A 14,024-nucleotide genomic window follows, 5' to 3' on the forward strand; every position below is an offset into this window, starting at 1 on the left:
GCAAATGCTGAGACGGCGCTTCTCCACGATAAAGCAGGTAAGTGGTCATTAATCATCCAGGGAACAACGCTGACCCTTTGGTACAGCCCTCCCCAACGACGTGGTGCCCTGTGGTTGCCGCCAGCAGTTCGCTCGTCAGACGCACCGAATGTGCCTCTTTACCGGTCTGTCGCACACATCGACATATTCTGCCATGATTGCGCTGAACGAAGATCGAGCTTTTTATGGGGTGCCGTCTGATCGACTATCGCCGGGGTTGTATGAGAGGGTGGAACCCCTCTCCTAGTAGACTATTCGGAAAGCGGCTTCGCTTTGCGCTCTGCACCATATGAGGATCTGACAGGAAGGACTGGGTGAGCCCTGTTACCAGAAGATAAGCGGTATGATCATGATATGGAGCCTAGCACATTCTATGCTAACATCGCACGTATAGGGGCCTGTAATATCCCTGGTCATTTCTTCTAATGTCCAGCCTCCATCTGATACTCTATCCGCCCGACAGTGGCCCATATCGAGATAGCCTTGCGTTCACGTTCGGTTCAGAAGTTACAACCGGCCAAAGTCATGGTGCTGGCCAGACGAGCTGACCGACACTGCGTCCTGTGCTAGGTGCTCGTCTGCGGCGCGATGACACAGACTGCACCAGTCAACGATCTAACCCATTCTGCCGAGGGCTATCCGTGGTATCCGTACGTCCCATCAAGCCACGTGTATCTGTGAGTCTTCACGTGCTGGGTTAATATTTGCTCTCGTCTTCGGTGAGCGGAGCAGGACATCCGGAGCCTCGTCGCTTCGGCTACATCGAGTAAGCTCTCATAGGAGAACACGTCCGACATCATGCTTCAGCCATCTTCCACGCAGCTCGGATGAGCTAACCCCCAGCACTGTTTACGTCGCAGGATCACTCTCGCCCATCTGCTTTTCATTGTCTCCTAAACAAAACAGACAAGAGACAGCCGATGCCTCGTCGTTGGGAGACTGCAGTTCTTTTGCATGGCAGAGAGGCAGACACCATCTCATTCGTATAGGATCGTTGTAAAGATGTCGAACCTCAGGGCCTACCTGACCGAGCACACTTTTACTCACCCAGGGGTTATCGTCCGCGAGGAAGGATGTTGGTAATGAAGACCTCAAGCTGCGAGGATTCCGTCATTACGGCACCCAATTGCAGGGTTCTCTCGTAATTTCACAGCTCATCCTATGGGCGGCTGCTACATCAGAGTGTGGGGCCAGGCCCTGATATTCCTGGAATGAAAATCTGGCTGTTTTCAGGTCAACTCGGTTACGTCTCTACATAACCCATCTCTTGTGCAGATGACCTGTAATAATCGCTGGTTCTTCTTGGGTGTTGAAATATCTAAACCAACGTTGAATTGTTTAAACGGGTGTTGAAACAGTGTTGAAGAGAATCAACCCGACCTGGTCACACCTCGATTGCACCCGTGGTTCGCCTTTTCGCCAAGATGCGCCCACCCTTTATCGAAATTTCCCTTTTCTGCCAAGCGTTTTTCTTTTACAAACATTCATTGTCAGCTTGACGTCTACGAAAGCTTAGAAATAATCGCTCTTACCCATCTCATTCACTCAGTTTCGTTCGGAATGGCGAATCGCATTACCAAGACCCCTACCTTTCGGCCGGGCCGCGATACCGCCAAGCTAGCCAAAGCTCTCGAAGATGAGGCTAAAGCAAAAAAACCCCGCTCGTCATGAAGATGCAGCTGAATGCCAGTCTAAGTCATCTGGGTTAATTCAAATGGAGCCTGAAAGCCATAATGGCAGCAAGACCATACACCAATCCGATCGAGAAACGGAACTGGTCGATTCTTCACCATACAGACTGCACCAGTCTACAAGACATGCGAGCCACCGCTTAGTAAAAAGGCGAACGTCCATGTATTTCTGTTCCTTAATTCTGATTAATCTTGCTCAGACCTTCGGAGCAAGTGAAGCAAGGTCCCTTCAAAGCTCTATCCAGACGAGCGAGGCAGATGGAACGAGGCAGAGAGTGGGAAAGCAAGGCTTCTAAGCGGCTGCTCAAACGAGATCTGGCTGGTGAAATCGAAATTCTGAAGAGCGAGATGGAAGATCTTAAACAAATAGTCATCTCTCTACGGCCCCTCCTGTCTGAGTGAGGCAGAGGGAAGCGAGTCGCTTTCCAAGACGAACTCAGATAAATAAGCCCAATCGAGGATTTTCTACGCAATGAAAAACTTCCCTTTCTTCTAAATGTAACAGTGAGCTTCTTCGCAAAGCATACTCTCCGGTAAATTCATTCATCTATTCATTGCCTAAATACTGAAAGTGAAAAATGATTGTCAGTGGATTGCTAGTGTTCCAGGCAGTGTCCGATAAAAGACGGGCGCAACCCATATGGTACATATGACTGAAGTTGCTGCTCCCACGTAACTTCTGGCAATAGTTGCGTTGTCATGACCCATCGAATGCACTTCTCCACGATAAAGAACAATACCTTGGAAATGACTTTGGATGAGGAACAACGCAAGTATTCGAACAGCCGAGGTCTGGATTGGCCGCGCTCTGCTACGAAGTACGACACTCGTAGGTATTTTCGCCGAGTACTTATTACACCTAGAAACCATACACATCCAGGGGAATGCAGGGGAGCTTTACAGTAGAAGAAACACACGAATGCCATATCCATGTCCAATTGTCCAATTCTGCACTGACTGTAGCACTGTACTATTAACACCATGCCGAATGTCACTTAATAGAGACTGAATGCATCTGAGCCATTGAGAACTCCTGTCCTGAACGAGATGATGTGGGCGTTGCGACAATTCTGGGAGGCAGTTGAATAAAAAAATGAATGAACAGCAGCTCTTTGGTCTAACAAAGGCCCTTGGAATTAAATTTTCTATTCACTCTACCTAATTGACAATCCGGGGCTGCCATACTATTGGGAAACGCACGTGACCCAAATCTTTTGGTCTTCCGGCAGGACTACTCTACGGATCGCTCTTTGCAGATCGCTTTGTTTACCATGGATCGTACCTGGAGAACTTTCCGAATACCAAGTGGGTCTCACCGTTGAGTCGTGATGGTCAACTATTGTGATGCGTTAACCGTCAACGTTTACAAAATCCTTTCTTAGTAAATGGGTGCTGCCTTCTCAGCGCCCCCACCCACGGCTTAGTACTTCGGATGCGCGGAGGGCGGAATCCGCAGAAAGTGGAGTCCAAAGATCTATTGTGGCAAATTCTACTTGCGAGGACTATTAATCAGTCCGGGCTCGACGGATGATGCATACTGTAGTGTATCGCCATCCTCAGTCCACTAGCAAATCACTTCTGGAAAGCAACAAGGTCTTGTCGGGAATCCAGACCGACCAACATATGCATTCGCCCACGGTCAGGAGAAACATCATCATACACCTCATGATGCATGGAGCTTTCTTGAGTTCTGTTTTATATTCTGGGTGTCTTGCTATTGATCCACTTGATCATCAAGAACGGCTGGCCCAAGTTCGGTTTTATAACAAGCCCGGGTGCTTTCAGGAAAATGAAGGGGAGTTAGGCATCTACGACCTGGGAATTTCAACTTGCCATGTCCCTAGTGAAGGCTATTCTGAGTCTTTACGAATAGAATACATCAAAAGTGGATGCTACCGTAGGTTTCCCAGTCCTCTTTACGCCTTTCAAGGGCTAAACGACGTTATGCGCAGTACATATTTTCGACGATTTATTTTGTCTTTCACCCCCCGAGTTTGCGTATTCGCATGCCTGCTTTTCTGGCCTGGGAAGAATAGGGTGTGGAGCTCCTTTGCCCTTCTCTTTCAAGTGAGCCAAATCAGGTGATGGCAAGGTAATTGAGTGTCAATATTTTGGGGCTGGGTTGGGATGCGTGTCGAATGTGGGCGGGATCGTCTTATTTGGTGAGAAGCTCGGTAGGCTCCGGAGCGTCATCTTCGGTACAAATAGTCAAGAACAAATCCATGCCTCTTCGCTAGCGAGATTGTTGTCTATTGCCCATAGCCAAATCATCATTTCCAGTTTTGCCAGGGCCGAATGGGATGACCTATGTGGTACTGGCCCTAATGTACACACCCTCACTAAAGAATTGAGACTTTTCAGCAGCAACATTGAACAGACCATCGTGGAAGATAATCGATAGCTGAGAGGACATATACTGAAAGGATCCGAAGGAGATACGGTATGTGCAGATTGGGACCTGTATTGATAGATCAGCGATAGTTGCCCTTTCGGCTTAGCCGTCGGGCGTTAATGAGTTGTGTGTGTAGAGGAAATTCAATAGCAGATAAAGCCGCAACAAGGCTAGATTCAAGTTCCACAGAAGGGCACGGTAATCATTATTAAACACAACTTAACGAATACATTGGTTTACAGGATGGGGAGTGCTAATTACCTGAATCAACGATCCCCATCCCTTTTTGTCGGGACATATCCTCCAGTCAGAATAAGCAAAGACATATTGTACGTAATCTTGCTCAGCTGCGGCTCCCGCCGCACAGATTCAGGGGCATTGGACGAGGACCTGGAATACACATCTATCATACACGAATCAATCAACTTTTGCTTTAGCATAAACTGTCCACTTAACTGTGTACACAGTACCTAGCTGATGATACCAACACTTTTAGCATCAGCTTGTTGCCACCGGCCATTTTCTTCCTCGCATATATGTACAGTCTCTAGAACAAGTCAAAATTTTGATGGCCACAGAAAGGTTTGTCGCATGGGATGGATTCCAAATATGATCTCTTCCTGGCTGCCGAACCAAAACTATAAATGCACATACACGACACCCAATGACTCTCGCACGATACAACCCTTTTCCTACTGGACAGGTATTCTATCACATAGAGTGAATCTGTTGGTATCACCAGCTAGGTACTGTGTACACAGTTAAGTGGACAGTGTTATGCCGTAAAGCAAAAAGTCAATTGATTCAAAAATGTAGATAGATGTGTGTTCCAAGTCCTCGTCCAATGCCCCTGAATCCATGCGGCGGGAGCCGCAGCTTAGCAAGATTACGTACAACATGTCTTTGCTTATTCTGACGGGAGGATATATCCCGACAGAATCAGACATGCACCTTTTACTGGCATTTTTCACCTCCATCTCGGTGGTTCTTGCCGGGACACTTCAGATAATGGACCATGAAGACCGATGCTTTGTGTATTCTACGGAGATCTTCGACTGTACTGGGATCTCAGAGCCATTTGCCCCTCTGAATGGCACTTCTTGCTCCAGTAAGACGGCCATTGTGGATGAAAAGCTAGTACTAACGGATCCCAGTTCTGATTACAGCGCGGAACGACACCAAATCCGAGTCCGATACAGTCAAAGTCAATTTATGTATCTCTTCCGGACATTCCGCGTGGGTAGAAGTGTATCGAAATGGTCTACTCTACTTTCATAATGACGAAGGAGACGAAGCGAGCTGCAAGGTGGACAACGCTCTACAAAAGGGTAGCTTATGCACCGCTGCCAGCAGTTCACGGACCTTGATGCCAAGCAAAAGTCCCCAGCCGACTCCATTTGACGCCACATCCTCCCGTGCCCCAGCCGCGCCAACAGTACCGACCACGACCCTTTCGAACTCGAGCTTTTCAAGTTCTACAGTGGATTGTTAGATACGAAAGCATTCACCTATCAGGGCCACTTTGCTGCGTGAGTGGCCGTTTTGTCTTTCGAAACTGAGTTCACCCGGTGGCCGTGGATACATATGATCTGTGGATTTCTTGCTGTCCTGCATCTCCCGTGTCCCCAATTGGCAGGTCTCGGAAAAATTCAAATGTTTTACTGTACCATTTGCGAAAGTTGTAGTCTGATCGAACTATTGAAGTATGGTGACTGCACGTGTATTAAAACAAGCCAGGGCAACCCACTTGACCGGTTTACTGGTTCTGTAGTTTCCTTGGCTAAGCTGGGAGGTGTGCTGTTTTCAAAGGGTCATGGTTAGTACAGAAGTTATTGAAACGGCTTAATCTTCCAGACACAAAATTTATTCCTCAGATAACTTACCTCTTTCGAGGGCTCTCAGCTGAATTTGGCTGGGGATAGCCTCATCAGGGCAGCGGTGTAATCAGCTGTAAGAAACTAGAATTCGTCGATCGCACTCCCTCCTAGACTACCGGCAAAGAAATCTGATAACCCCCAGGCAAGTTACTCTTTCTTAATAACTGTCACCTGGTCAAAATCGAGATATTTCAACAATTTTTAAAGGTCCCATTGTTTGGGTCGCTGTAAAAGTACGGGAGGCTACAGAGCTGGAGGTGGCGATGCATTAACTGTTCTACAGAGACAAATGAGCCCTGCGCTTCACTCTAGTAAGGCAATGTACAAAATTTAGTTTAGTCTATAGTTTGAGAGAGTTTTTTACTTGCAAGAAAGGTGGACAGATGAGGATGCTGGAAAGAATTCATTCCAGCGGAAAAGCAAAACTTTATTTTCATCGCGTATCGCCGTAGGACAGTCGGTCGTTCCGAATAGAAAAATCATTAACGCCGTATCTGCCGATTGATCTCAATCATTGCGCTGTCCGCCTGGCCTTGACGGTACGCATCAAAGTCTCGAATCATATAGTATCGCTGTCTCCCTTGAGACAGCTTTATCTTTTTCTCTTTCAGATAATCCTCCGCCACCTGTTCCGCTGTTGCGCGGAACCGAATAAGCTGAGCGCCAGTTTCCCAAGGAGATGCTTCCGTTGCCGGTGGAGCCCCGGTTTTGGTGTCAATGTGAGCCTTTGAGTCCATGTTGAAGAGAGGCATCTCGGTTGGGTTCGGCGGCTCTGTGGGCTCTCGCTTCACATACATGTCGATCGCCTCATCCACATTGTCACAGAGGTCTGTTACCTTTATATCGTCCATATCAAAGTCGGCCTTGGTGTTGGAGTTTACGTCATCAGCCTCGCCGCACAGACTTATATCAAGCTCGATCTTGATATTTGTTTGGTCGACGATTTCATCATCAGAACCATTTGCACTGAGGGGATCGGCATAATTGGCAGGGCGAAGCCGTAGCCTCTCGATCTCTCGCCGGCGATTTTCCGCTTCGTCGTGCTCTTGAGATGCAAAAATATCTAATTCCTTGCGCCAAGCTTGATCCAGCTCTCTTTGTTTTTCGTGATTAGCCATCGCGGCAAGCCCGTCGGCTACACCGATACGATAGCTGAATGTGGGCTTGCCACCTTTGTAAGCGCACGCCCAGTTTAGGATCCTATTGTGCGCCATCTCGAAGGACATCGCTGCGGCAACCGTGTTGCTGGCGATTCCGAAGAAGCTCCATTCTACACAGTCACCGCAGTACGTTGAATAGCACTTGCAGTCGAAGAAAGTACACATTGCATTGGCTAGTTTGCCGGCAAAAGCTTCCATCATGACCCTCTTATCCGAGCCATTGGTTTTTGTGATACGGACCTTGCTGTGTCCGCCAAACGAAGCCTTGCTGTTGCTTCTGTCGCTGGCTAGAAGATCCGCTTGTGTCACATTGTGTTGGCTCATAAGTTTTTGGGAGACGAATAGAGCAGCTTTTGCTTCTAACTCGGATGAGTTGGCGTGATGCGCTCGATCGAGGCATTTTCGAATCCTTTCCAGAATCTTTTTGTCGACGGCAGAAGTACTCGGGGCTTGGTCTTGGTCTGCGGTCTCAATGACGGTGGCCTTCTGCATCGGTTTTCTGTCGGACCTTTTTCGTCCGGCTTGACTGGATGTGAAAGGCATTTTGGTTCGAGAAGATCGAGGGTAAAACGCGAGGATTGTCGGTCAGAAAATATACTCTTGACAAAGAGACGACAGCGAGATCTAGATGAAGAAAGTGGGGTAGTAGACTATGTGTTAAGCTAAGAGATGGCATTTTACCACTAAAAGCTGGCTGACTCAGCGACTACCCACCCACTCCAGACCATGTGTTCTTGGATGGTAAACCGAGTCAACTCGGAATACCCGTGTTGTAACACGCAACACTAGCCTCTTGCCTCTGAAGCTATAAGACGCTCTCAACAGCGATCTCCAGGATAGTTCTTCACTCAACTCATTCAATAAGTTCCCTCAGTGAGTTTAACTGTTGATAAGATCTCTCCATGCGTTTCCTTTACTCCGAACTCTCACATCAACAATTGAAGGTTTAAATTGGGGCTCAAAAGGTCCTCTATGGAGACGCCATCACCTACCTGGAACCGCTTCGTCTCACCTTTTGCTGAACTCGTCCAGTAACAGGCTCAGCTCTTGTGGGCTTGTATTCGTCAATCCGACTCTGCGAGAAATTGGAGTAACATTTACTTTGCAGATAAGCTTATACAACACACTCATACAACATTGACCCAACAAGACATTTCCTCTTTTCTGGCTACCACATTTTGCTGTTGAGAAATCGTCAGACTTGAGTAAACAGAACGACCGTTGAGGCGCATTTAAGGTTTGCTGTGGGCCACCCATCTACCCATCTCTGTCCCCAAGCGCCTTGGTTGTGTTCGGCTAGCTCGTATGGTTAGAGTTTACCGTCGGGATTAACATCGAAGGCCGTTTTCTTCACTGGGCAGCCACTGGTTCATAGATTTTAGGCACGGACTGTGTTACCTACTGTTGGTAAACTTCGATCCTGTCAAAGATCTTAATCCCAATGCTGGTTTCCTTTCAGCCTAAGCAAAATGTAATTTAAGCTAACAGTACATAACAGCTGAGCCTGCGGAGGGAGTCGTTAACGGCGGGGAAAGATTTTCTCACTGTTTGTTCTTCACTTCTATTATGCAGGTGAATGATGTTAACGGCATTACGGGTGCAACTGTGCCAACGGCGTCAACAGCATCGAGAAGGGAGGGGAGGATATTCACCCTCCTAAAGTTCAGATGTTATAGTACTGCAATCCTTGCTAGGATTCCTGTCCCATCGAATACACCTTGATTTGTATAAGCTGTTTTTAGAAAGTACATAAACAATTAGAACTCCAGTCAAATTGAATCATCGTTTTCTGAGTATCAAAAAGTTAGGATGCGCACCTTTGGTCTTGCCCTTCTGCCGCTATGCGGTCTCATTGTTGCATCGCCTGTAGCTGATCCACCGCAAAGTGTGGACATTCACAACTCACCTCCATCGGATCTTAAGATACCGCCCAAGCAGATTTTGTTCACCAAATGTCTGGATAACCCCTTCCCCAACGGCATTCCAAATCAGCCGGGCAAATGTGATGGGAAATTTCCGTCCAACGACCGCTTCCGCACCATCGGAACCAGTGGTCCTCTATATCACGAGAAGGACTCCAGATGCAGTGATACTGAAAAGAATATTTTCGAGACAGCTCTCTGGGAGGCGGCGACGCTTGCTTCATATTCGTCCAACCTCCCAAATAACGGGGCGGGCTCCAGAGGCTCTGCGTCAGCCTTGTGCAAAGAATCATGCAAATTCTCACCGATTACCTTAACTGGAACTTATCAAAGCCCCTCGTCTTTCTCAAGCTCAATTCCTCCTGGGAGCAGTGGAATCAGGTACCCAGTGTCAGTCAAACCTGGAGTTAGCCCGCGTCCTTCTCCCCCTCCCAAGACTACTGTTAGCTTATCAAGCTCTGTTTCTCTAGGAACAGAGCATACTTTGTCTGAACTTTTTGGTAAAGTGGGAGATGCTCTTTCCCCGAGGCCCGTCGTCATGGGCTCAAAAACTGGTATCTATGGTCTGACCACTTTCATTCCGATCATCTCTGGCGGACCGATTACATCCCCGTCAGCTACTTCCAATCCTACACTGGAAATCATTGCACCAACAAGTCCGGAGGCTCAGTCGAGTATTAGCCACCTGTCAGCGGAGCTTGTTGGCCTTATTCGCAAGATTAACTCATGGGTCGAGCATCCTGACGCCCCCGAGGCTACAGGCGTTATTCATGCTATCGAGAATATTCATCCGGATATTGAGGGCCTCCTCAAGAGGCTCGATCCCGAATCGGGCTCAAGGAGTTGTAAGAGCACGAGTAGGAAACGCATTAAGAGAGACATCTCTAGCCGCAGCGCTTTCCTGTCCTTGTTTGATCTCGTGGATAACACCCTTTGTTCAGTAAATGATATCAGAAACAATGTCAGGGACAACATTCTGAACGACGTGAAATCGAACCTCAAGGACCTTCAGAATGAGGTTGACAGCCTTCCTCAAGAAACGGGGCCAGATAAACAGCCCACTCAGTCTCGAAGCCAATCGTCTTCGAACCCATCAACTTCATCGTTATCTTGCTCTGCGCCAGCAACAGTCAGCGATTGCAGTGTCATTTGTGACATATCAACCCTACCCACTTCTACCGTATCTTGCTCTACCACTTGCTATTCTACATTCTTGGATTGTAGTTCGACAGGCACAATCACAACCACCACTGTCGAAGCTTGTACAAAACCCTCAGGCTGGAGCAATGTGGCGGACGGGGAGGATTTTCCTATGTCCCAGCACCTTGGCACATCAGGTATAGCTGCACCCAGTGGCGCAAGTGCGTCCTGGCGCTCTACGCCAATTGCACGGAGCCTACGACTGGGAGCTCGGCCCAGCTCCTCAGTTCCTGTAGTGACAAGTGTCGGCTTCCCAACCTCATCGAATGCAACCATCAAGTTGAGCACATCCATCCCAGATTGTCTGGCAGATGGGGCTCCGTGGTACAGCCCTACAAGTTGGTGCGACTGTGGACCGGGTTCAACCTATCCAACACTGCCTGTTACCTCTGGTTCTACGATAGCCAATTGTGCATACACTTCGCTGCCTGCATCAACCATTCAACCTGCGAGTACGTCCGCCGCGCCAACGAATATCCCAGGCCAAGGCGGTATTCCGGCCTGTGTTGCGGTTGCTTCAAGCAAGGAAACATCAGCATACTGTAACTGCGGTGGTATACTGGCTCCAACCCTCAATCCCACCGCTTCTGGGCTGCTAAACTGTGCCTACACGGCTCTGCCAACTCATTCCTACAACCCGGGGCGGACGCCGCCATCTGCTACGCCAGCCCGCTCATATGCACCTGGAAAGTGCAAGGTGCATATCGTGCAAGCCCTCGGACAACAATTTAGAGATCCTGAAGTCGTGCTCGGCATTAATATCACTGACGCGCATGGCACCACTATTGGTAATAACAAGGGCTCCGTTAAGTGGGGTCAAACACTCAATACAGACAGTCTACTCCCATGGGTCCTCATAGTGACTCCGCAGAGTGGTATTAGCAGCAAGAGAGGAACATCTGGGGCATTCCTTCGAAAGAGGGCGGGGGGGTTCTATTCACTCTAATCGGCTGTTGTTCGAGAGCGGCCCGGTTTATTTTGCGTATGCTTCGCAAACGTGGGATGCCACCTCTTCACAATGCTCGGTGGGAGACTGGAATAACGGCAACGCGAACGACTCCTTTGGATCCCTGATTTTCGGTGAAGACTTTTTGCCTAATCGCCAAATCGATTGCTTATTTGACTGCCCGGCTCCAGATAATAGTGAGAAACGGGATATGGTTGAGCATCATGACAAAGTATGGAAGCAAGACTTGAAAAGTCCTTCGCCGACTATCGGCAACGACCCGTCACCTAGTGTTGAACAACTCTATGAGATACGAGATCTGAATCCCCAAGCAAGCCATGGCGCAGCGTGGGTCAAGTACGCCCCAAGTGGAGCACGATATTTCAAAGAGTGGCAAGAAAAGACAGGCAATGACATAGTATACTCATGCGACTTCGACGATTTCTTCAATGTCGTAGCCTTGAACCGAGCACAGCCAGCGAGCGGTATCCGAGGCATCCTCCAAGAAGCAGGATACGGCACTGGCCGGGAGTATCTCGCTGTCTCTATCGAAGGCCCCAAGGAAAACCCCATCGCTGACTTTACCAACACCATCAGCGCCACCCAGGGCGTCTTTCTGGCCAACGCGAACGACCGCGGCAGCCCACCTGTGGCCTGGCAGTTTTCAGCGGTTGCCTGGGAATTGTGGAAAAGAACCGTGCTGACAGAGAACCCGGAATGGAAAAATGACATGTCAAAAGCAGACTACTCAGGCATCACGTCTTTCTGGCGCCGGCGGGAGATCGACAATGAGGACACCCAGTACGGCGGTGCGTAGCGGCCATTCTCCAGTGCATAATTATTAAGCAAGATTTACTGGCAGAATTTACGACCAAGTCACGTTTCTCCACAATTTAACTATGTACTTTCGAAGTAGCCACATAATCTCTCATAAGGGCTTATCAAATTCACGTTTACAATAATCTATCTAACTCATAAGGGCTTAGTTATGAGGCAGAATTAAGGCTAGCTTAGGAGGGGGAAGGGGGTGGAAAAGGGAAGAAATAATCCTTAACGGAGGTAGCGGAGGCCAAGTATTAAGGAGAGAGAATGATCACATGACTAAGATTCAGGGATTTTCACGTGATTTTGCCTAAAAGGTAAGGTATCAGTAGAAGGGCGGACCCAGAGGCGGTCAATCATATACATGATTTAGCACCAGTCTTGCTTAATAATTATGCACTGGAGAATGGCCGCTACGCACCGCCGTACACCCAGTCCATCCTCCACGACGCTTTCAATGACCTGGATATCAATTCCATCCAGACGTGGCACCCGGCCGATACTAATCAAGATACCAACCCTTTCTGGGCGCTGCTGGGGAGCCCCAATGGCAATGGAATCCAGCACTTCTTGACGGATAACAAGGTGGAGCTAAAGGGTAAGGGAGTGATCAGTATCAGTGCGGTGATGAGAAGTAGCGGGTATTATACCATGTGGGCGACCTTTGGATGATAGTCGAGCATTATATATCGTCAGAAGAGTTAGATACTGCCCTTCCCGACAAGCCCATTGATCAACACATAAAACATCATTATCTATCACCTGGGCAGAAATTATGAAAGGAAATCTATCTGCCATATCTCAGAATACTGGGGCTATTGTGTGCTAAAGATGGCGAGGTGGTTTCGAAAACGATGCTTGTCAGTAGGTAAAGACGTCAAGAAGATGCGAAGGCCTAGCCAGGATCTCGCTTCTGACCCGATACCTCTGCCCGAACCACACGTGCTTCCCACAATGGAGACTAAGATGTGAGTTCGAACACGGCTTTTTCCAACGAGGGCATTATCTAATTCAGTTTGTGTAGGAGGTTCAGGCATTTCGTTAAATCCCTGCAAGGAAAGAACGTATCCGGTGAGAACAGAACCTCGGATGCTACGATTGCCTATGGACTGAAAGATTGACTAGAAGTGCTGTATGCGCTGTATACCTTCTTTGAGATGCTGGAGGACCGAGTTCCATGTCAGACACAGCATATGATTCTTCAGTCAATCCAGCGGCATCTTGAATATCATGCATTTTGGTACCTCAAGCGGTATTTCCTCCCAGACTCTACGGAGGTTGGGACAGTTCTGGACGGCCATGGAGACATTTCGTGGTGCTACTACAAGCCCCTGAAATCAGATTTTCTTTTCACTCTACCTACAACCTGGGCAATCTCATACTATTAGGAGCCACACGTGATCCAAATCTTGGTCGCTGGCCAAGTTGATCTCTGCAGATCGTTTTGTGTACCATGGATCGTATATCCGGAGAATTTTTGCAGACCAAAGTGGGTCTCACCGTTGACTTCCGAAGTGTAACCGTTCAGATCTGTCAACGTCACTTGGTTACAAGGCAAGACGGGTATCCGGTGGTGCCTGATTTCCTCTGGCAACATTTCCTATGTAGGCATTTTTGTGGTTCAATTAGTTTGAATAGAAGATTCCCGGGCTACGCCTCCTGGTGACCACCAACTTCACAGATCTACAATTTTTGAGAACTGTTGTCAACTTTGAGATAACGGTAGTCTACAAAAGCGATGGCTCGTTCGTTGTGCAGTTGTCCTGTCGGACGTGATCTGATACATAGCCAGAAATTCGTCACCTTAACGGCCGTAAATAACGAATAGATTGAGGATGGATGGTTGCTGAACACCAGGTAAAATATGCAGCATGGAGAATAAAACGCACACCAATTCCTAAGGCCAGCACTGGCCCTAGGAACTTGATGTCCTTACCAATAATATGGACAAACCATCCCAGTATGTAACAGACTG

At 48.2% G+C, this 14,024-nt stretch overlaps 2 protein-coding genes across 2 annotated transcripts; one reads left to right on the forward strand and one right to left on the reverse strand.

The window, feature by feature from the left end:
• Window positions 1–6,481: 6,481 nt before the first annotated feature.
• N7473_001855 (DUF2786 domain-containing protein) lies at window positions 6,482–7,702 on the reverse strand (the record flags this gene model as incomplete). Its single annotated transcript, XM_057147795.1, has 1 exon — window positions 6,482–7,702. One exon carries the CDS (start codon window positions 7,700–7,702, stop codon window positions 6,482–6,484), a length of 1,221 nt encoding a protein of 406 aa, XP_057011449.1.
• Window positions 7,703–8,968: 1,266 nt separating this feature from the next.
• Window positions 8,969–13,437, forward strand: N7473_001856 (uncharacterized protein; the record flags this gene model as incomplete). Its single annotated transcript, XM_057147796.1, has 6 exons — window positions 8,969–11,140; window positions 11,244–12,036; window positions 12,429–12,647; window positions 12,918–13,017; window positions 13,074–13,120; window positions 13,175–13,437. The coding sequence occupies 6 exons, from the start codon at window positions 8,969–8,971 to the stop codon at window positions 13,435–13,437; spliced, it is 3,594 nt and encodes a 1,197-aa protein (XP_057011450.1).
• Between the last annotated feature and the right edge of the window lie 587 nt (window positions 13,438–14,024).

This window comes from Penicillium subrubescens (genome assembly GCF_028828155.1).
Source record: "Penicillium subrubescens strain IBT 31985 chromosome Unknown utg000002l_segment0_segment0, whole genome shotgun sequence".
Lineage (NCBI taxonomy): Eukaryota > Fungi > Ascomycota > Eurotiomycetes > Eurotiales > Aspergillaceae > Penicillium > Penicillium subrubescens.